Source organism: Balaenoptera acutorostrata, chromosome 13, assembly GCF_949987535.1.
Source record: "Balaenoptera acutorostrata chromosome 13, mBalAcu1.1, whole genome shotgun sequence".
Lineage (NCBI taxonomy): Eukaryota > Metazoa > Chordata > Mammalia > Artiodactyla > Balaenopteridae > Balaenoptera > Balaenoptera acutorostrata.
In genome coordinates this window covers 15,394,550-15,417,494 of record NC_080076.1, presented here as the reverse complement: position 1 = coordinate 15,417,494, position 22,945 = coordinate 15,394,550, and the positions used below count along the sequence as shown (strand labels likewise).

The 22,945-nt window shown below is 34.1% G+C and overlaps 1 protein-coding gene across 1 annotated transcript in view; it reads left to right on the top strand.

Annotated features, from left to right (window-relative positions):
• LOC103009961 (glutamate decarboxylase 1-like) overlaps positions 1-22,945 on the top strand; it is a gene marked incomplete at its 5' end in the record, with an annotated part of 147,296 nt that overhangs the window by 112,366 nt on the left and 11,985 nt on the right. Inside the window, 10 exon segments of the mRNA XM_057527080.1 lie at positions 9,861-10,024; positions 10,026-10,104; positions 12,479-12,569; positions 15,346-15,458; positions 15,777-15,896; positions 17,456-17,537; positions 19,629-19,683; positions 20,202-20,318; positions 21,102-21,166; positions 21,269-21,346. Coding sequence (XP_057383063.1) covers positions 9,861-10,024; positions 10,026-10,104; positions 12,479-12,569; positions 15,346-15,458; positions 15,777-15,896; positions 17,456-17,537; positions 19,629-19,683; positions 20,202-20,318; positions 21,102-21,166; positions 21,269-21,346 — 964 coding nt within the window.

Here is a 22,945-nt window from a genome sequence, read left to right as displayed (position 1 = left end):
TTTGTAGTGCTGTCAGCAAATTCACTTTTGTTTGTGACATAGAATTCTAGTTTTCAGTGTTCGTTTTCTTTCAGTACTTTAAAGCTTTTTCATTGCCTTCTGACTTACATTGTTTCTTATGAGAAGTTCTCCATCATTATTATTTAGTCCCTTGTAATTAATGCATCTTTCTTTCTAGTTGCTATAGTTTTTAAAAATAATAGCTTTCAGAAATTTGATATATGTATCCTGGTGTAGTTTTCTTTCTGTTTACTCACCTTGGGATTTGTTGAGCTTTCTGGGATCTGTAGTTTTCATCAAATTTGGAAATATTTTTAGCCATTATTTTTTCAAATATTTTTCTGCTGCTCCTTTCCTTCTGGAACCCCTATTAAGGATATATTCAATTTCATTATTTTGTTGCATGTATGGCTAGGTTCTGATCATATTTTTTCAGCATTTGTTATCTCTGTAACTTCAGTTTGGATAGTTTCTATTGCCTTTACTTTAAATTTGTTAGTTTTGGGGTTTTTTTCCCCCTATAGCTTCCAATCTTCTATTAGGCCATTATAGGGAACTTTTAATCTCAGATATTTTATTTTTTCAGCCCTAGAAGTTCTATTTAATTTAGTTTTATTGTTTCCATTTCTCTTTTTATTATTTTCTTTTTTAAAAAATCCTTGCATATATTTATTGTAGTAGATGTTTTTAAAGTCCTCATCTGTTAATTCTATTATCTGTCATTCCTGATTCGGTTTCTATTTACTGATTTTTCTCCTGGTAGTGGGTTACTTTTTTTTTTTTTTTTTTTGCTTCTTTGCACATTTTATCATTTTTATTGTAATCAGGACGTTGTGAATTTTATGTTATTTTGTTTATAGATATTGTCATCCTTCAGTGTGTTGAGTTTTGTTTTGGTAGGTAGTTAACTTACTTTTGGGTCAACTTTATCTTTTCAAGTCTTGCTTTTAAGTGTTGTTAGACTTTTTTTAGGACTACTATTTTAAGTAAGTAAATTCTACTTTTTGTTCAATCCAATGGGTAAAATGTTATAATTTTATTATTAAAATATTATTAATGTATTATCAATTAATTTACCAGTATTAACATTTTAAGAATTTATTAAAGTAATGTATTGTATGATATTCCATGATTACTTTTGAGATTGATAAGTTTTTCATTTGCCTAATGGCCATTTTAATTTTTCTTCCATTTCTTGTTTGCAATTTTCATAGTACCCTCAAGTTTGGTGATTTGGCTAGGCTGGGAGGGACTGATTAATTCCAGGTTATATGACCTGATATATCCTTCAAATCCTTAGTTCCTAAAATACCAAGAAAACTGGTTGGTTTAATTATCAACTACTACATATGTATTTCATTTGGTTGTTGAACTAAGCTGTCTCATTATAACAACTATTTGTAATAAACTGGATACTACTTGGCTGTTTTCGGGCTTATGTAACTAGGAAAACTTGAGAGTTGCCTTGATTTTCTAAAGCTGCTGTCAGTCAATTAGCACAGATATTATAGATCTGGTTCAGGCCAGGTTACACTAAAACCTGTGAAATTCAACTTGGAATTATTTGTCCCTATTAGTCCATATTCTAAAATCATTTTTCACAATGTAGGCTTCGAGAAAATGTGAGAACTTTTGAGAAAAGAATATAAATTACATGTGTCAACAAATAGAATGTAGAAATATGAATGACAGGGCTTCCCTGGTGGCGCAGTGGTTAAGAATCCGTCTGCCAATGAAGGGGACATGGGTTTGATCCCTGGCTTGGGAAGATCCCACATGCCGCGGAGCAACTAAGCCAATGTGCCACAACTTATGAGCCTGTGCTCTAGAGCCCGTGAGCCACAACTACTGAGCCTGCGAGCCACAACTAGTGAAGCCCATGCACCTAGATCCCATGTTCCTCAACAAGAGAAGCCACAACAATGAGAAGCCCACACACCGCAATGAAGAGTAGCCCCCGCTCACCACAACTAGAGAAAGTCTGCAGGCAGCAACAAAGACCCAACACAGCCAAAAATAAAAACAAATCAATAAATAAATTTTAAAAAATACAAATTACAATTCAATTCCCTCAATATAGAGAGCGATTTATTTAGAAATGCCTCAAATAACCCAGATCATTGAAGTCATTAATTTTGAAAGCAAAGAATTAGTATTGCTTTACATATTAATATTTTATGTTGAAGTAAAAACATACATTACCTGAACACAATACAAAATAATGATAACATGACAGGCTGTATTTAGAAAGTCACTAGGTGGGAAGAAATGGTATGCCATGTTGTTTTAACAAAATGAAGAGATTAAGGTTGGAAGATCTGGGGTTTGGTCTGAGGTCAAATCTCTGTGCTGACAGTTGCTAGCTATACTTTGTAGGCGCAAACTTCCTAGGTTTTCTGTAAAATATCAATAGTTTCTACACTGTAGATATTTTGTTAGAATTATATATCTGAATAATGTGAATGGTGTTTGTTTTGCTTTGTTACAAAAAACAAAGCAAAACAAATAAAGCTCTTTTTTTTCACCTTTAAAAAGCAAGCTACTAAAAGAAAGATGTCCTGTAGTCTAGACACAAAAAGTACAAAGAACAATATAGGTTCAATTGTATTGTATGATTGTGACCTATCTCCTTACAATATGTGTAAACAAGACGTTTGCAAGGGCTCATGGGAAAAGTTAAATGAAATGTAAGATGAAAGAATTACATAAATGTAAAGACCAGATACTTCCACAAAGCAAGAGCTATTTTCTCTGTACTTTGTTTATTTAGAATATTGTTTCATGGTATTGTTAAAATAATTTCTCAGAGATGAAAAGAAATTCTCCCAGAAGAAATCAGTGACTTACGAAAACAAATGAAGTCAAACCTTACAAAGGAAACACATATCAATATGTCTTCTGGGTATTTTTAGAGTTATCATATCTTTCTGTTCCACAGTTTTAGTTATTAACTCTGTCTTCCAATTTATCTTTCTATTTTGAACCCAGATAATCAGAAATTATGTGGAAAGAAAGGCTAATAAACATAACTTAGGTGAAAAGGGTAACGATTCTTCTCTGGATTTTGCAGTGTGACTAAACACCATATAGATGTGTAAAGAACTGAATGATACTCTGGGAGTGTATAAAGAATTGAATAATTTTTTTTCTGTCTTCAAAGTGTATACAATTTAAGAGGTAGAGTATCAACACAGGTAAAGTTAAAAAATAATGAAATATTAGATGACAATGATCACAATCTTATATGTTTAACAACATATTGAAATTACAAACATTCTTTTTATCATGGTCCAAATATCATTTTTTCAACTCTATTAGTTAAAAACTATAAATGTGTGCAAGGTACATAATCATTTTGTGTTTCCCTTTCCTTATCTAAAACAAAACTTTTAAGTATCTTTTAGATAACTTATATATGTTAATCTGTATTTTTCAACTGAAAATTTTATAAAATCTAAATACAGACCAAGTATTTCCAATGGATTTTCACATCCTAATTGAGAAGCAGTGAAAGTTTGAAATGATAATATTTTGGATATTAAATTAAATGTATTATTAATTTCACCTGTTTCTTTTTACTTTTAAAAATGAGATTTTTTACATGCAATTTCTTTTACTTTTAAATGCGATATAAAAATAGATAGCACAGATCTCGGGAATTGCAGTGCCCCAAGATAGAAGGAACCCAGGTCTTTGGATGAACTCGTGGAGCAGAGTCCTGGGACAGCCCTGAGCCACCTTCCTGTTCAGATTTCTATGTAGAAGAGAATTAAATCTATTGGTTTAAGTCACTATTATTTTGGTTTCCATTAAAGCCGCCATACACTCTTTTAACTAATAAACTACGTCATAGATTTGTTGAGAGGATTAAATGAATTAATGCTCCTGATGGGTTTAGAATACAGCCTGCCATACTAAGGCTCAAAGCTTAGAAAAATTATCATTCTTAATACAGCTCCAAATAGAAATGAAACTTTCTCCCTCTATAATTCTATAGCATTTTATATATTTGTATTATATAGTACCATCATCATTCAATTTTATGCATTTAATTGGAATTCACTTTGAAGAGTTTGTAAGAAGGCATATGTTCCTTCTCTAGCATCTCTGCTAATCTCATAGATGATAAAAAAAAAACACAACAACACTCTTGCTCTAAGTTTTACCAAGACACTTAATATTTTCAACCACCATCTCTTCACCATTGTTTCTACGGCCATAGGAAGCCACAATCGTGTCATTCCACAGCTGAAACACTTGTCTGGTTTTTGTAACCCTCTAAACACCAAACACATTTATGTGCCCCTCCTACTTCCTCGGGATAATTTCTCCCTGTTGATTTTCTGGGCTGTCACATACACTTACTTTTACTTATTTCCTCAACTGGCATCTCAAGATCTTGTGCATTTAAAAATTTTTTTTTGAATATGCTTCTCCTCTCTCGTCACCTAGTTAAATGCTACTTATAGTTCAGGTTTCAGCTCACATATCACCCTCTTTAGAGAGCTTTAGATGGCCTTTCAGACTGTGTTAGTCTTCTGCTAAATGCTCTCTGAGCAACTTGGTAGCACACCCCTGTATCCTGTTCCATGTTGCTGCTATAATCTATGGTTATAATCTTTTTATAAATGTAGCACTTTTCACATCATTAAAATATGTAGAGGTTTTTTTTTTCTGTCTGTTACTTTCCTTTCTGCTAAATTGTAACTTCCTTGACGGCAGTACTGAATGTACTTTTTGTACCTCCCTTCCAACATCATGAGAGAACTTCTAATAAATGCATTAAACTGCCAAATAAACTGTACAAAAATTGAAAAGTTGGTGTAATCATTCAGAGGAAAATAAAGATCACTTCAGCTCAGTGGTGGAAATACAGAAATACCTGTGGAGCTACTACAGAAATATTTGTGGAGCTACTAAGATATGACTTTGGTCCTCTTAAGATAGAAGACAGGGTAGGGGTTAAGAAAGTGGACTCTACAACCAGAATGACTTAGACTGAATCTTGGATCTGCCACTTATTAGCTGTGTGATCTGTGGCAAATAACTTGACTTCTCTGTGCTTTAGGTTCTTCATCTGTAAAATGAAGACAGTAAATAGCAGTGTTATAACGTTGCAAGGAGAATTAAATGAATTATATGAATCTATCTTAGAAGAGTGCTTGGCACATAAGTAGTCAGTAAATATGTGTTACATGTGAATTTTGAATTAGAAGAAAGGAGGAGAGAAGGCATTTAAAACAGATGAAATTGTATGAAATAGAACGCAGGGAAGTAAGAAAAAGTAAAGTTTACAGACGAGAGTGTGTGAACTATTTTTGAGATGCAGGAGGTTGCTGTAGATGAGGGGTAGGAGGTAAGGCAAGAAAAGGGTCAACTTAAGAACTCAATATAGTGGATGGGGAGTCATTAAAAGTTTTTGGTCAAGGCATTATCAAAATTATTTTTTGTTTGCTTTTTGTTCTGTCCGTCAAGATTGTCAGAGAAAAGAATTATATAAAGAATTAACGGATTGCTATAAGCACTTAAGAAGCATCATCTCTTTTGATACCACAAGCCCGTGAGTAGGTATTATTATATACAATGCCCACTTTATTGATGGGGGAACTGAAGTAAAGGGAGCTGCGAAACAGAACACAATAATAATAATACCTATTTCATAGAACTTCTATGAGGAGTCAACATATGAAAAATATTTAACACTGTATGAAATACAGTAAGGGTCCAATGAAAGAAAGCTATAGGTTTTAATATTAGTGTTACTAAGAATCCTAAGAAAAGAGTATTCTCTTTTCCCCTTGAAGTCCTATCTGATGTAGTGTAATACAAGAAAGCTTTCACATGCTCTGTAGAGAAAAATTGAGTTTCTATTTCAATTTATGTGTTTTATAAATGTATAAAACTAGGCAAAATTGAAAAAACAGCAACATTAATTTCCCCTTGGGCTGAGGACAGTCAGCTTCATGCTCAGTGTGTTTATAAATAAATGTCTAACTGTCTAATTATCAGGACATGAAGGGAAAGGAATAGAATGATAGTACTTTATGGCTGGAGACCCATTTTCTCAGAATTGCGATTGTTTGAGTCCTTTTGAACATAGAGTGCTGGTGGTTACAGCATGGGAGGAAGGAATGGGTAAGGATGAGAATGAGGAAGGGGAAGGTAGGGAACTTTGTGGGAGGGGGTTCTCACAGTGCAAGAATGTAGGTGGGTTTATTAACAGAAATGAGCAGGCGTCCAGGAGTCATGAGAAGAGTCAGTCTTTTCTGAATGAAGATAATGAGACAATCTTCCCTAGTGGATGTAGTGATACTATTAGAACAAGAAAGGTCTGCAGATCATTGAAGGATATGGAAAAGCAGCTGTGGACTTCTAGCTTTTTTTTTTTTTTTTCTATTTTTCCCACTTCTATGTCACTTCACAATCATCAATCAACTCCATTGGAAAGCAGTGAAGGGAGGAAGAAAGAAAAGGAGAAAATGGTTTTCAAATCATCCAATATATTTTTTGTTTGTTTGCTAGAAGCTCTAGTGAACTCCTTGGTGCTTTTCTTTTGTGAATAACTGAACTTTTCATGTTCTTTCATTAACATGCTCAAAAGATGCTTAATTAAAAATATAACATATTGACTGGCGCATTATTCAATCGTTGTAAATCCCAGGGGACAAGTTGACATTTGATAAAATTCTTGAGAAAATGTGCACCTGGAAATGGGGCTCAGAAATAATGATCATTATATATTTTTGGATTATTTTAAATTTTAGAGTTTTCAATACAAAAGCAAAAAGTAACTCCGGTGTTAAAAGCATGTGAATTGTACTGTTAACATGCCCATGCATTGTTTTCATTTTTACTCTACAATGTTAATGTACCTAACATTTCACTTTGTAGATCTGTAGATAAAAGCTGTAACTGTTAAAGGGAAGTTGAAATTCATTCACTTTTTTTAAATCGTACTTTTGAAAAGCAAGTGATATTCAAACACAAATACAATTGTCTCAGTTAATTCTCTAAACAAATACAAGTATTGTATCCCTGCCTATTTTACAAATAATGGAATTGCTCCAAATTTCTGTGCCCTCAAAAACAGGACCTTGAAAGAGTTATAAATTACAGCAGTTACACATCTTTAATGGTCAAGTTCTTTTTTATCATATAAAAGCACACTCTGGCTCCAGGTATTCTCTTCGAGTAGATATTAGATTTTCATTGTACGTGGATTTCAAGGAGTGTGGATATAGCCTGGCAAGTAAGTTGAAATTTTGTGACAAGAAATGACAATTAAAAGTGCAGACTGTCAAACGAGTCTTGCTGATTTTCTATGATTATTAATTATTAACATATTTTGACAGAAGCATATTAGCAATCATCTTACTTACTCATTTAAAAAAAGCATTTTGTTATTAAAGATTAATTTAATTTAGTTTTAGGTTGTAGATCCAATGTGTAGTTGAGCTATTAATGGAATATAATTCTTATGCCAATATATCAAATTTTTTGGTTTCTACATAATTTCCTTATAAACGTTCTGTAATACTGTTTCATGTACAGAAGCTTTTTGCTTTCCCTTTTTCTTGTGATTTTTGTTTCCACTAATTATTTAAAAGAAGTAATGCTTTTAAAGCTTTAGTACTTTAAAATTTACTTATTATCAATTATTTCTCATTGTCTATAGCAGTGAAACTTGAAAAAAGCAATTTTCCTCTAGAAAAAAAATTGTACAAAGCATTAACCTAATATATGTCTACTGGGTCAACATGTAATATGGAAATTTGTTTTTAAGTACACTGCATTCTTTGCAAATCATCTCACATTTCTGTAATTTCTGCTGTCTTTTCTTATGCACAGTTTTTTTCATGTATCAGGTTTTTATTTATGGAAAAAGCTATTATAGAACACTTATCTGTCATACATAAACATTTAAAATGCTTATGTTTTATCAATTGATAATTGTTGTAGCAATGCTTAAAAATTAAACCAAATTAATCTTGTTACAGTTTTAACAAATGTAGTCTGGATTATATAGGGAAATAGCTTATTTTACTTTAAGAAAAATCCATTAGAACAGGAAACAATACTACTAAGCTTATAAAATCCAAACTACAAAATTTAGCCATACATCATTTTCTAATTACTTTGTGTTTTTTCTCTACAGCTATAGGTAAACAAGTTGATTTTATACACTATAGTTTGTACTTTCTTTTTTCCCATACATTGCCCAGAACATAAAATGATGCTTAACAATGAATTACTTGCTTGATTGGATATCTGGTTAAATACTTTTATTGAAGAAGACCTCAAGACTTACTATTTTCAAATATTAATTTTTAAAGAGGATAGATAACTTAATGGAGTTTTGATTCAAATACCTGTCTATAAATTCTAGTTCCACCATATATAAAGCTATCTTTGTTAATAATAGTTATCTACATCATAAGCCTATGCTATAAGGATTGAATAGAATAATACATGTGAGATACTTGGAACAGTTCCTGGGCCATAGTATGTGCTCAACAAGTGTTAATTATTGTTATTTCTTAACTTCTTTAAATCTGTTTATCTGCATACTGGGAAAAATGTCTTTATAAGGATTAAAATGTGTGTACAGCACTTAGGACTCTTAGTATGTAGTAGAATTTATAGTTAAGTGCTAATATGTATGCAAGGCACTTCAGGATCTTTTATAGTAGGCACTGTTATTTATAGTTAAACATGATAGGTCTTAATTACTAAATTACTAATCCTCTACACTAAACTGATATGAAACTAACAAGTAAGAATTGTATCATTTGCCCTCTATGTGGTTATAAAAGAGCCTTACATAACTTCAGTAGAACTAATGCCTCTCTCTAGTTTACACCTATCCACCAGAGATTATGTGTAAATAAAAATTTCAAATGTTATGAATTTTTTGAGGCATACATTTGGTTACAGATAAAAGCAGTAAATACATATTATCAGCATGTTTCAATAATCACAAATAACTTTCTTTCTCAACTTAGATAGGAAACAGATGAGAAAAAAATCTGTTCATCCTTTTCAATCAGCTGACAAAGATGCAAAAAAGAAGCTCACACTGAGAATTTAATGACTAATTTATCAAATGCTTATGCTTCAGGTATGGATGCCATTAACAAATGTTGTTTGTTTTCTTTTTACAAAATTCTATGTCATCTATATATTTATTGAAGCAATTATGATTTCCTTAAGATCTGATTCTTTAACTTACTTTTAAAAGTACACTTACCAGCTCAGTTTTTTTTTTTTTTTAAGGCATTGTTTACTTTGTTTATTTATTTATTTTTGGCTGTGTTGGGTCTTCGTTTCTCTGCGAGGGCTTTCTGTAGTTGTGGCAAGCGGGGGCCACTCTTCATCGCGGTGCGCGGGCCTCTCACCATCGCGGCCTCTCCCGTCGCGGGGCACAGGCTCCAGACGCGCAGGCTCAGTAATTGTGGCTCAGGGGCCCAGTTGCTCCGCGGCATGTGGGATCTTCCCAGACCAGGGCTCGAACCCGTGTCCCCTGCATTGGCAGGCAGACTCTCAACCACTGCGCCACCAGGGAAGCCACCAGCTCAGTTTTTGACAAGACAACTAAGGTCCATCTAGAAGAACTTGAAGGGACAATTCTTCTGTCCAATGATGTTAATCTAAAATGGTCTATTTTTTGGTGAAAACTGTTATCCAGTGGGACTTTGAATGAAGATTATTTGTTGGATTCGGACAAATGCTACTTAATTTGCTATTTGACATGGCCTTTTAATACCTTTAATATTTAATGATCAAAACTCAAACTCATGGTGATTTTCTTTGGCTCTTTAGTTACTGACCCTGCTGTTTATCTCTCTTTTTTTTCCCTCTAGATTTGTTGCCATCCAAGGATGGCAAAGATTTAACAAAATGTTTTCTGCTACAAGTGGTAAATATTCTTCTGCACTACATCGGGAAAACTTTTGATGTTAAGAGTAAAATATTGGACTTTCATCATCCTCATCAACTTCTTGAAGGTTTGGATGGGTTTGACTTAATACCTGTCTGACCATCCTGAGTCTCTGGAGCAGTTGCTTGGTTATTGCACAGATGCCTTAAAATATGGTGTTAAAACAGGTGATTTTCAAATTTGTGTGCCTGAACTAAACTGAATGACTAGCTTTGAGTTTACATTTGTGTTGAAAAATACTCCAATTTTATTCATTTTTATTTAAAACATTTGTCTGGTTTATTTTAAATTGGTATTGTCATATGAATTGCTTATTAATTAACAGAGAAAAATAAACAAAATGATTTTGGTTTGGAGAGTTATATCTCAATGGCAAATAAGATAAAATTTTTATTTACCTTTTTCATTTTTTTGTTTTATTTGATCATATTCGTTATTGATGCTTAATTTATTACCTCTATACATCAATAAAACATAGAGTGCTAAAACTAAATATATGTATAATTTATATATACAGCCTACATTTTAGAAAGTGTTTTCTGATTAAATTAACATCATTGTAACTTGATTCTTAATCTCTTAAAGCAATGATACTTCCAGGAGCAAACGATATTTGAACAGGCTCTAGAGGCAAAAAAGAGATTCAAAAAGAGCTATCATACACATCATCTTTAAGATATAGTGTAAAACCAGTGCAAAGAACAATCCATTTTGGAGCTAAGGAGGGGAAGGTTAATTTAAACTGAGTTGAATATAGATTATTCAGTTTGACAAGTAATGTTTGGTGATCCTTTCTTAATATAAAATTTCAAAAAATCATTATAAGAGGGACCTGGTTTTTTTCATAGTTGAAATTATTTATCTTTTTTTGGTGCTTTCTTTATTTTTTATTTTTTTTCACATCTTTATTGGAGTATAATTGCTTTACAATGGTGTGTTAGTTTCTGCTGTATAACAAAGTGAATAACTATACATATACATTTATCCCCATTTCTCCTCCCTCTTGCGTCTCCCTCCCACCCTCCCTATCCCACCCCGCTAGGTGAACACAAAGCACCGAGCTGATCTCCCTGTGCTATGCAGCTGCTTCCCACTAGCTATCTGTTTTACATTTGGTAGTGTATATATGTCCATGCCACTCTCTCACTTTGTCCCATCTTACCCTTCCCCCTCCCCGTGTCCTCAAGTCCATTCTCTATGTCTGTGTCTTTATTCCTGTCCTGCCCCTAGGTTCTTCAGAACCTAGCTGAAATTATTTATCTTTTTTTGGTGCTTTTTAAAAATTATTTTCCATTATGGTTTATTACAGGATGTTGGGTATAGTTTTCGGTGCTATACAGTAGGACCTTGTTGTTTATCCATTCTATATATAATAGTTGGCATCTGCTAATCCCAAACTCCCACTCCATCCCTCCCCACCCCCTCCCCCTTGGCAACCACAAGTCTGTTCTCCACGTCTGTGAGTCTGTTTCTGTTTCGTAGATAAGTTCATTTGTGTCATATTTTAGATTCCACAGATAAGTGATATCATATGGTATTTGCCTTTCTTTCTCTGAGTTACTTTGCTTAGTATAATAATCTCTAGGGACTCGATGTTTTTTTTGTTTTTTAAATTTATTTATTTATTTATTTATTTTTGGCTGTTTTGGGTCTTCATTTCTGTGCGAGGGCTTTCTCTAGTTGTGGCAAGCGGGGGCCACTCTTCATCGCGGTGCACGGGCCTCTCACTATCGCAGCCTCTCTTGTTGCGGAGCACAGGCTCCAGACGCGCAGGCTCAGTAGTTGTGGCTCACGGGCTTAGTTGCTCCGCGGCATGTGGGATCTTCCCAGACCAGGGCTCGAACCCGTGTCCCCTGCATTGGCAGGCAGATTCTCAACCACTGCGCCACCAGGGAAGCCCGGGACTTGATGTTTTAACCAAAACATGTATAAGGAGCTTTGGAGGGAAAATTGTTCAATCTTTTAGGTGGTTCCTCCCCCATTCCCTGAGGTAGCCTTACACACCCCATCCTGGGTCTGCTTTAGGTGGGCTCCTCTCTCTGGCATTCAAGCCCTTTCTCAACTCAGTGCCTCTCATAGCTGCTCCTTGTGCTCATAATAACCCTCCTCCACTGTTTGGAAACAAACTAGATTGTCCCTGAAAGATCACTTCCTCCAAGAAGTCTTCTCTGGAGGTTGCCTCTCCTGCTCCCCTGACTGCCGTGGATCCGCTAGGAATGGTCTTAGAACATCCTGATCCTTTCCTTTGTAGTGATTTTTACTGTAATTAAACACATTGGTGCCATTATTTGATTATTGTCTTTTTCTTCCACCAGTGAGATCCCCATGGCAGCGGCTACGTCCGCCTTGTATCCCCCCTGGATGCCAATACCCAGCATTGTCCCTGCATATGATAACTGCTCAGGAATATGTACTGAATGAAATAATTAAAGTGTGCTTGATCCATAATACCTGTTCACTGAGAAACTGCTATAAAATTTAACTACTTTTTAGCCTTGTGTTTTTACTTTGACTCATTTGCAATTTTGTCTTTTTTTCTAGGACATCCACACTATTTTAAGCAGCTCTCCAGCGGGCTAGATGTGATTGGACTTGCAGGGGAATGGTTGACAGCCACTGCAAATACCAACATGTGAGTATCCTTCTGGGTCTAAGGAATGTGAGACTATTAGACACATAAGCAAGAGTGAAGATGTCAGTTGTGGAAGTTAACATTTTGCTGGATAGGATGTTTGGTATATCAGAAACAAATAGTTGATACCCCGAGAGGAATGCAAAGAAGATGGTTTCTGTTCCCTGGGTGACATTTTGACTGGTCCTCTGGACAGTCTCTCTCTAGAAAATCTCAGGATCTGAATTTCCTGGTAAGTAGTAAAGTTCAGTTTTTTAGTCTGAGTTATTAGTGTGCAGACTGGGAGTCCAGCTCCAGGACTGGAATCATTTCAACACTACCCAAAACAGCCCAGAGCACACAGTCGAAAAAAGACACAGACAAGTATGTGAAAAGTTTCCTGAATATAAATTAGAACTTCAATCTGCTCGAAGGTGAAGAAAGTAAACTATTAAGGGAAAGTTAAATTGAACTCCAATGTGATTCCTTAAAAATTTTGAACTTTGCCACCACAAAACTTACAGTTATACAAAAATTAGATACACTGCTGCAACGTTTTGAAGTAAAATTAATTTTAGGGCAATATATTTCAAGGTTAAAGGGATAGGGAAATGATTGGATATGAAATTGAAAGGATCAGCCTGTGTCAGATGTTAATATAATTTAACTAGCAATCAAAAGAGATAGGTGGTAGAAATTTAAACTTTAAAACCAAGAACTAAACATTTATGAGAAGTGAGTGCTTTGCTATGTGGGAAAACTGTGGTTTATTTTAACTGTTTAGTTGTCATTGGGCTTTTAATGATGCACAGGGATTTAACCTGCACCGTTTACTGCTAGTTTTAATTTTTATTGCTTGATTATGGCCCTTTATTTAAACATGTGTAGAGTAATACTTTAAAAAACCTATATCTTTTGAGACTATATGATGCATTTTATATGTTATATAAATTATTACACAAAAATCATTTTATAAATCTTGCTTCGTTATTTGGAATCCCATTGTTATGAAACTTAATCATTCTCTGTGTGAAGAAAATATAGATTCTTGGTTTAAACAGAGAAATAGTGGTAAGAATACATGGAAGATGCAAAGATAAAGGATTTAAGAGAGGGTTCTTTACCTTTGAATTTTTCTCATTTTAATGAATGGATATCTCCTACCATAATCTGAGAAAATGGAAAAGCATGTGAGATGGAATTAAAGAGAACCAAATTTAAGTCCTAATTCTACCATTTAATGGGTCTCCGTTGTCTGAAAATAATAATGTCTACTCCATGGAATTGAAATAATAGGATCAAAAATGTAATGTGTGTAGAAGCTGAAATTGACAGAACACTGGCAGAAATGAGCCTCACTGAAATGGACATCCGTAGGCTTGCTATGTAAACTTTATTCTTCTTGGAACTAGAAGCCTAATTCTAATAGGTAATGGATTTTCTTAGTCTGTGTTTTTGTGCAGAGCCTGGGGCCAGAGTTTATAGATTAACACTTTATTAGGGCATGCCCTGCAGAAGAGCAGGATTGGGGGAAATGAAGGGAGTCAGGACAGGGCAGAGGGTAACATGAGGGGCATTTTAGACCTGGCTACCACTTGGTATAAGCAGAAGTGAGTGCATGATCTCCTGGGATGTATGTCCCCCTGTAAGTGACTGCTTCTAAGGTCAGTCCCTCTGGAGGAAGCAAGGGGAACAAATTTATTCTCAACCAGGTCTCTTACAGCCAAAGGACTGCACGATGGGATGTTAAGTTCCCCACACATAATAACTGGGCATTCTTGGGACTACCAGCTGATTCCATGACTTGTGATACTAAGGGCAAAAGGAAGACCCTGGGGCTGAAGGTCAGAGACTGCAAGTGTGGGTGGGAGGCGACTCTCTATTGGGTTGTGGGTGAGTCTGAGTGAAAGTGGTCACAGTGGTGGCTGGGCCTGAATAACATGCGAAGGCCTTAGACACAGAGAAAGCTGAGGACATCTGAAGTGGCACATATGTGGTGCCTGATTCCGGCATCATATATAATTACACTTAGAGAGGGCTTTACAATTTTTTGAGGACAAATAAAAGGATTTCTTGAGAATAACTGAACCCACTTTTTGATTTCAGAGCTCATTGCACATACATCACTGTTTATTGCATAGGATACATATAGAGAAAAGCTTAGAGCCTTCTTTTAAATCCCAGCTTCTTTCTCTGGAGCTAATTTCACAGGGAGACTCAGAGGAGAGTGCCCGTAACAGTGCTCTCTGAATTCTCTTCCATGGGGCCCATGTGGCTCCTGTAACGTCTACTTGCTTCAAGCTGTTATTGAAAACATAATCGTATTTAGCCTTTTTGGGGGGTGTGTTTGCTCACGGTACAGTCTTTAGGTGAAAAATGTTTATCAATCAGTTTTAAGAAAAGGCTCTTTCAGGTTCTGCAAAATATTGTCTGTAGCTCTAGATATCTGTCTTTCTAACTTGTCCCCTAGGAAATGTGTAAATATTTTCTTGATAACTGGACATTTTCTGTCCCAAACAGTGTTGTGTGTGTGCTGAGGGGATGGAGCTACTTTCAAATTCCTTTTGGTGGAAAATGAAATTCCCAGCTACCACACAAAACCATGGAAACCCTGATACTTCCTTTGTAGAACTAACGCACTCTAGATCTGGAAGGGACCATTCAGAACATATAAAATTTAACCATTTCTTGCACAGCCTATTATAACATACAAAAATGTGTAGAATCTTATCTAGCACATGATTTTATTTATTCTCTTCCATGTAATATAATTCACAGTAGAATTTCTATATTATAGGTTTACCTATGAAATAGCTCCAGTATTTACTGTCATGGAAACAATTCTTCTTAAGAAAATGTGTGAAATTATTGGCTGGAGAGAAACAGAAGCAGTTGGAATATTTTCACCTGGTAAGAAAAATGTTTATGAGCGAAAAGAAATATCAGGAGCCACTCAAAATATATTTCAACTAATATGACTGTTTTCGAGAGATAAATGTTCATAAGCCGTTGTGTTGGTTATAATTATAAAGAAAGTTTTTAGAAATCTTAAAGTTGTGAATTGCGTTGTTTGAGCTTTCTCTTAACACTTTCAAGGAAGGCTATTTTAAAAATGACATCAGTAATTTGGCACAATTTTAGTATCAGAAAACTCTCAAATTGTCATGATTTCAATCAACAGTTCTGATTTTTGAAACTAGATTAACAGTCACGATTTCTCTTCCATAGGTGGGAGTATATCAAATCTCTATGGTATATTAGTAGCTCGTTATAAGCAATATCCAGAGATAAAAACAAAAGGCATGACAGCACTTCCATGCATTGTATTATTTGTTTCTGAACAAGTAAGTATCAAGTTTAGATTTTTCCAACTTTTAAGAGTCTTCTAAGATACACTGATAAAGTAATTGAAAGACTGAGACTATTAGCTTCACTTTTCCATTAAATATATTCAGTAATCTCTGTCTGGATCTATGGATTAATATTGGAAAGGGGAAAAACAACTTTCCAGTTGGTATAGACTCTATAGATTAGCAATACAGATAAGTCAGCATTAAAATTTTATTTCAACATAGGAGAAACTAACAGAAAAAATGTGATTATAAATATAAAACATTTTGCTACCTTTACCAAAAAAAAAGCAAGACAGAGAAAATTCAAAGATATAATGGTTCACTTTAAAGTTGAATGAAAAGAACAAGAATGTGTTTAATGTTTTCTTTTTCCAGTTAGGACTGTAAGAGTCAGTTGACAAGAAAGCTTTATTTTTATAGGTCCTCAGCCAAATGTTTCTGATACTGACAATATATCCATTGAGGTCTCCTTTAGTTTTAATGTTCCAACCCTGTGCCTAGTAACAATACATATTTTTAAAAAACCAATTCATCCCTCTAATAAATCCGATCACTTTTTTCTTTTCTACCATGGTAACATTTATAATCGTAAAGTGTAATTGTAGTCCCAGCTTGAGAATTCTATCTAAAAGTACTTGGAAACACAGGGTTTTCTTTAAAATGTCCCCATGTTTGCAATGTCTTTCCTTTGCCGAACTCAAATTGGCATTATATAAATGTATATTATCAAATTAGAGACCACTGCTGCATATTTAATGTAATTTACTATAGAACTTAATACAATTGAAGATGCTTGTTTACAAATGTTTCACGTATACTCTTTAAATATAATGAGCAAATAAGCTGAAATTCCACAATGCAGATTAAAAAAAAACATTTCCTATTTCATCTATGCATTCTCCATTGAAATGAAAATATGGTTAGGGTTTTAAATTTCTCTACTTGTTTCTCTCATATATCTGGTCTTTTCCGGGCAGCTAAAAATAACCCAGGCCAAATTTATCTTTGAGCTGTCACCTCCATCTTACTGATACTGTTTACATTATGCAAATGATACAAGGAGATAGTAGTCACCTAGAAGGCAAGAAATCAAAGTTGATGTCAAAGTCAAAATTAAAAACTGCAAGCAGAAGAAGAATTGATTCATTTCTTCAGGCCTCACTCTTTAAAAAAAAAAAGGAAATTCAAGACTTAAACCTGTCCATAACATGTAAGGATTTACCTGGAGGATATTGTCACTAAATTTATAAATGACATGATTCATGTGTATACAGAGAACGAGAATATTCAAACTCCTGCATTTAAAGAGTCCTGTTCTGTGACAGTACCTCCTAGAAAGAGGTACTACAACCTTCTTCATCTCAACAAATGTCATGATAAGGGTCTGGAACTATGCCTTGAGAACTCTACTTGCTTGTGTATATATATATATATATCCATGCACAAACCCATGCAAAGCTATGCGTATAAGCCCTAGTGTGAGTGATGTACTAGTGTAAGTGATGATTTAAGGAGGGAGAATTAATACCTTTCCTGTTTTCATTTTTGCCCAAGGGTCATTATTCAGTAAAAAAAAAGCTGCAGCAATCCTTGGTATGGGAACTGATAACATAATTGAAGTAAAATGTGATGAAAGGTATGTTCCTTAATACATTCTCAAAATTTTTTATTATCATGCTTGGTATGAAGGTTAAAATCCCATTTTTCTCTTATCCCAATTTTTAGCAAGAATACTCTCCCATATTAGTTTCAATAATTTTAACTAGAAGTAATTATGAAACAAGCACCAAAGGTATCCTATCCTACGGTTTAGACTTCTTTACTAAGTATAGTCCTAAATCAGTGAGACTGTCACATATCCGTTCCTTGTTTTAAGTAGATCCAGTTAGCAATATAATGATGTTTGGAGATGAAGAATTCAACTGCATTAGAAATCTGCAGAGTGAAAATATATTTCCATTTGTCTTGAATCCTACTTTTCATAAATGACCTATATTACAAATACATATATTCTGGAAGATCATTTTGATGCATATCAAATGTATTTATACATTTATGCATATCAAATTCTGTGTTGTAATCTGCAACTTATTCTTTTAATTTTTTTGGCTTTAGAATATATCTTAGGAATCTTAGCCCATGAATTTATACAGACCTTCCTTATTCTTTTTTAATTACTTCGGAGTTTTCCATTTTATAAATGTAACATAATTTCACAAATCTTATTTGAAAGGGTTTTCACCTAGATTTTAGTATTTAAGAACAATGCTTAAATGAATATAATTATATAAATATATTTGAGTGTGTTTGAATATTTCTCACGTGAATCTCTACAAGTTGAATTATTGGTTCAAAGAATGTCTGCACTTACAATTTCATAAAGATTTTTATTTGCCCTTCAAACATTTTTCAGTTAATTGATACTCCTATCTACCTTGTGAAGCCTGAATATTATCAATACTTCTATACTTGAAAATTCTGATAGACAAAGATGACGTTTAGTTATTTGGGACAATGTATATCCAATATATGGACCAGCCAATTGTGTATTACCATGAATCTGTTCATGTTCTTTGCCCATATTTTATTGGTGGTTTATTATTTATTGGCTTGTAAAAAATATTTATATATTGAAAAGTTTTGGACTATAAAATATATAAATATAAAATATTTTGCAAATATGTTTTATAAGTTTATAATTCAATACTTATCTCAAGTCATTTGGTTTTCTTTATATAAATCCTGAACATTTCCTGAGAATCCCTCCCCCAGATACTTTATATCTTTTTTACTGCTATGAATAGGATATGTTCTATGTTTGTTCAGAACAATTAGTTTAAAAAAATAGGAACCTAATTTACTGTTGTAACCACCCATTTGCTCAACATCCTTATCATTTTCAAGAGTTTTTCGATAAACAATGTTGGGAATGCCAGGTATACAACCATATGTACTCAAATTAGGTTTTTTTCCTCCTCTTCTTTTCTATCTATCTATCTATCATCATTATAATCACCTAGCTAGCTAATAGGGATTTCTTCAGAAAAAAATACTATAATATTGATGGTAGTGAGCATCCTTATCTTATTCCTGACTTTAAGAGAAATGCTTCTTGTGAATCATCAAAAGACAGGATTTTAGTCTGAAAACTGGATGGAGTAGGAAAATATTGGCTTTTGGGTTTTTTTTCCCAGAAATTCTCTGTGAAGAAATATGAGGCCACCTGAATTTGTGCCATGTTCTTCCCCCACTCCCCCAATTTGGATACTTGATTTTTCGACCTTGATACTAAGAAGTCTTTATAATTAAAGGTTAATAATTAGGTAGATGAAAGAAAGAAAGAAAGAAAGGGAAAGAAAGAAAGAAAGAAAGAAAGAAAGGGAAAGAAAGAGAGACAGAAAGAAAGAAAGGAAAGAAAGAAAAGAAAGAAAGAAAAGAATAATGTGTATCTTTCTTAGAAAAATCAGAATCTTCTGATTTGTAAGTAATGCTGATTTTAAGATGACTGAATAGTAAACTAAGCATTCTTTAACTCAAATAACATGATATTTAACATTGGTTTTTAAAGAACTAAACATTTACTTAATAGCTGTTTTTATACCTATAAATACCTTTGGGAGACAATAAAAACTAATTTTTTAATCTTGAATATTATGTATTCTTCTAATTGGTAGAATTGGTTTGTTTATTCACTCATAAGAAATCAATGTGTATTTTCATTTTTAAGGGGAAAGATGATTCCAGCTGAGTTAGAGAAAAATATATTACAAGCTAAAAGTAAGGTATGTTCTGAAGTTCCATATTTAACACACAAATGCATCTTAATTTTCTTCACCTGTTTTTGTTAGTGGAAAACAATTGATAAGATAATTGCTAAAGGAAATAAAATAATCCCTAAATGTAGGAAATTTCTTCTAAAACTGAAGTGAAATAATTAACATTGTAGTATTTCCTGATAATTTTGTTTCTGTTAACTATCAAAAGAAAAGTTATCAGGATATTTACTAATAAAGAGGTTTGGTCATCTCTATTGTTATGGTATGATTTTCTGAAAATAAATTCAGAGAGAAATAACAATAAATGAGACTCAGAGGTAGTGGTATTAGTTCATCTTATGGTTAAGCTACTTTTTCCATTACTGTAGGTACCTTTGAGTATTTGAAATTATTAAGTACTTAATGCCCTTAGTCAAAGTTATCCAGCTTCCTGATGTCCAGAAGTGTAATGGTTAAGTAGCAATATTAGCATAGGAGTGGACCTCATGAGCTTGGAAGAATGATGCAGCTTTTGTCATCACCAGGGCCAAACTCCTTTTTATGTCACTGCCACAGCTGGCAGCACAGTGTTCGGGGCCTTCTACCCACTCCACGACATCGCAGATATTTGTGAGATGCACAAGCTCTGGATGCATGCGGATGTAAGTCACATCCTTGAGTCTGGATCATGATTCACCTTTTTAAAAAGATGTATCCTATGAATAGTCCTTAAAATTTCTTAACTGACATTGCAGGCAAGACAAAAATTTCTGTAACCCTAATTTTTATAAAGAATAAATATCAAGAAAGAATAGCCTTATTTGCATAAATTATCTTAAATTAGACTTAATACACTATCATGGAAAGAGCTACAAATGTATCAAGTGTTTAAAAAAAGCCTAAACCTCTATTAATATTCAACCAACAATTTAGAAAATCAGTTTAAAGAAATAGTTAAACCAATTTTAAATCAAAAGGACTTAGCCCATTACTCTAATATACGTTTCTTAATTAATAGCTATTGTGGAAATCAAAAGTTTTGATGCTATTAGTTTGGTACAATGACTTTGGGCAAAAATGTCTTTGGCTTTGACTAGAGTTGGACAAATTTAAAGTTATATAATATGGTAGATATTTTAATTTTTCTGTAGTATTGCCAAATCTGATGCCAACTTTTAAAAATTTCTGTCTCTGTAAATTACACAGAAGGTATCTCTTTGAATTAATTAGAAAAAACACTTTACTATGTCATGAATAGACAATGAAAACTCATAGGAGGAAATTTTTAAATGCATTGTTCTTCTAAGTAGGATAATTATAGCCAAGTTTATAATTATCTTGAATAACAAATCTTCAGCAACTTTTGAAATAAATTTAACATAGGAAAAAGCAGTCAGTGCTATTTAAAAAGAAACAGGAACACAAATCCTTTGTATCTGTTACAGGCAGCTTGGGGAGGTGGATTGTTGCTGTCCAGAAACCACTCCTCTAAACTCAGTGGCATTGAAAGGTGAGACCCGGGCCATTGCTTGTGCAAGCGAAAGAACCTATTTAGGCTTCTGTTTTCTTTCATTAGACCGTGAGTACTAACTGGAGCTGTTTTGTCACCTAGGGCCAACTCTGTGATCTGGAAGCCACATAAACTCATGGGTATCCCCCTTCAGTGCTCTGCTATCCTGATTGGGGAAAAAGTTAAATAATTTCTATTTTCAAGTAGTGACATAATGGACATCTTGGTAATGATTAGCTTCATTGTGAGTGTTCAAAACCAAAATAATTGTGGCCTCATTGAATTAACATAGTGCAGCACCATTTGCCCTACTGAAGAAAACTGATCCTTCCCCTTTGATCTTTAATTAGCAACCACTGGGTAACTAAACTGCCACAGAATCAAATGACTAAAGGGCAACAGTTAGTAAGTCAATGTGTGGATAAGATCTGGGATGAGACAATGGACACTGATAAGGACTATAGAAAACCTGCTCATTCATGCCCCACCTTTAAAAACACCAGAAACAAACGAACAAACAAAAGATCTCTTTGGGGTCAAATCTGGCCCACTGGCCAATTTGTTATCCCAGAGTGTAAGGCCAAAATAAGACTCATTTTAAGTGTGGATGACTATCAATAACAGTGATATATTTTTAGCATAAGAAGCACAAATTTATGGGTTGGATGAAATATTTTTTGCTTATAAGTTTGTGTATTTTATCTCCATCAGTAGTAAATGTAACACTATATAAGAAGATAAGCTCATGGTCTCCTCCAAGGAGAGATGCAATTATAAATTTCAACCTGAGTATTCCTATCTCTACTTAGTTGTCAGAAATGCACACACACTTTATGTAGCTATCATTCATGGCTTTGTTTTCTTTCTCTCTTATTCACAAACAATCCAGTGGATTTGGATTTAAAAATAAAGTGCTCGTCTTCCCATTACAAACTGCCTGAGCTGGTACTCCCCACTCACTCTTTTTTTTAAAAATATCTTTATTGGAGTATAATCACCTTATAGTAGTAGTATGTTAGTTTCTACTGTATAACAAAGTGAATCAGCTATATATATACATATATCCCCATATCTCCTCCTTCATGCGTCTCCCTCCCACCCTCCCTATCCCACCCTGCTAGGTGCACACAAAGCACCGAGCTGATCTCCCTGTGCTATGCGGCTGCTTCCCACTAGCTATCTGTTTTACATTTGGTAGTGTATATATGTCCATGCCACTCTCTCACTTCTTCCCAGCTTACCCTTTCCCCTCCCTGTGTCCTCAAGTCCATTCTCTATGCCTATGTCTTCATTCCTGTCCTGCCCCTAGGTTCTTCAGAAATATTTCTCTTTTTTTACATTCCATATATATGTGTTAGCATATGGTATTTGTCTTTCTCTTTCTAACTTACTTCACTCTGTATGTCAGTCTCTAGGTCCATCCAACTCACTACAAATAACTCAATTTCGTTCCTTTTTATGGCTGAGTAATATTCCACTGTACATATGTGCCACATCTTCTTTATCCATTCATCTGTCGATGGACACTTAGGTTGCTTCCATGTCCTGGCTATTGTAAATAGAGATGCAATGAACATTGTGGGACATGACTCTTTATGAATTATGGTTTTCTCAGGGTATATGCCCAATATTGGGATTGCTGGGTCATATGGTAGTTCTATTTTTAGGTTTTTAAGGAACCTCCAAACTGTTCTCCATAATGAACTGTATCAATTTACATTCCCACCAACAATGCAAGAGGGCTCCCTTTTCTCCACACCCTCTCCAGCGTTTATTGTT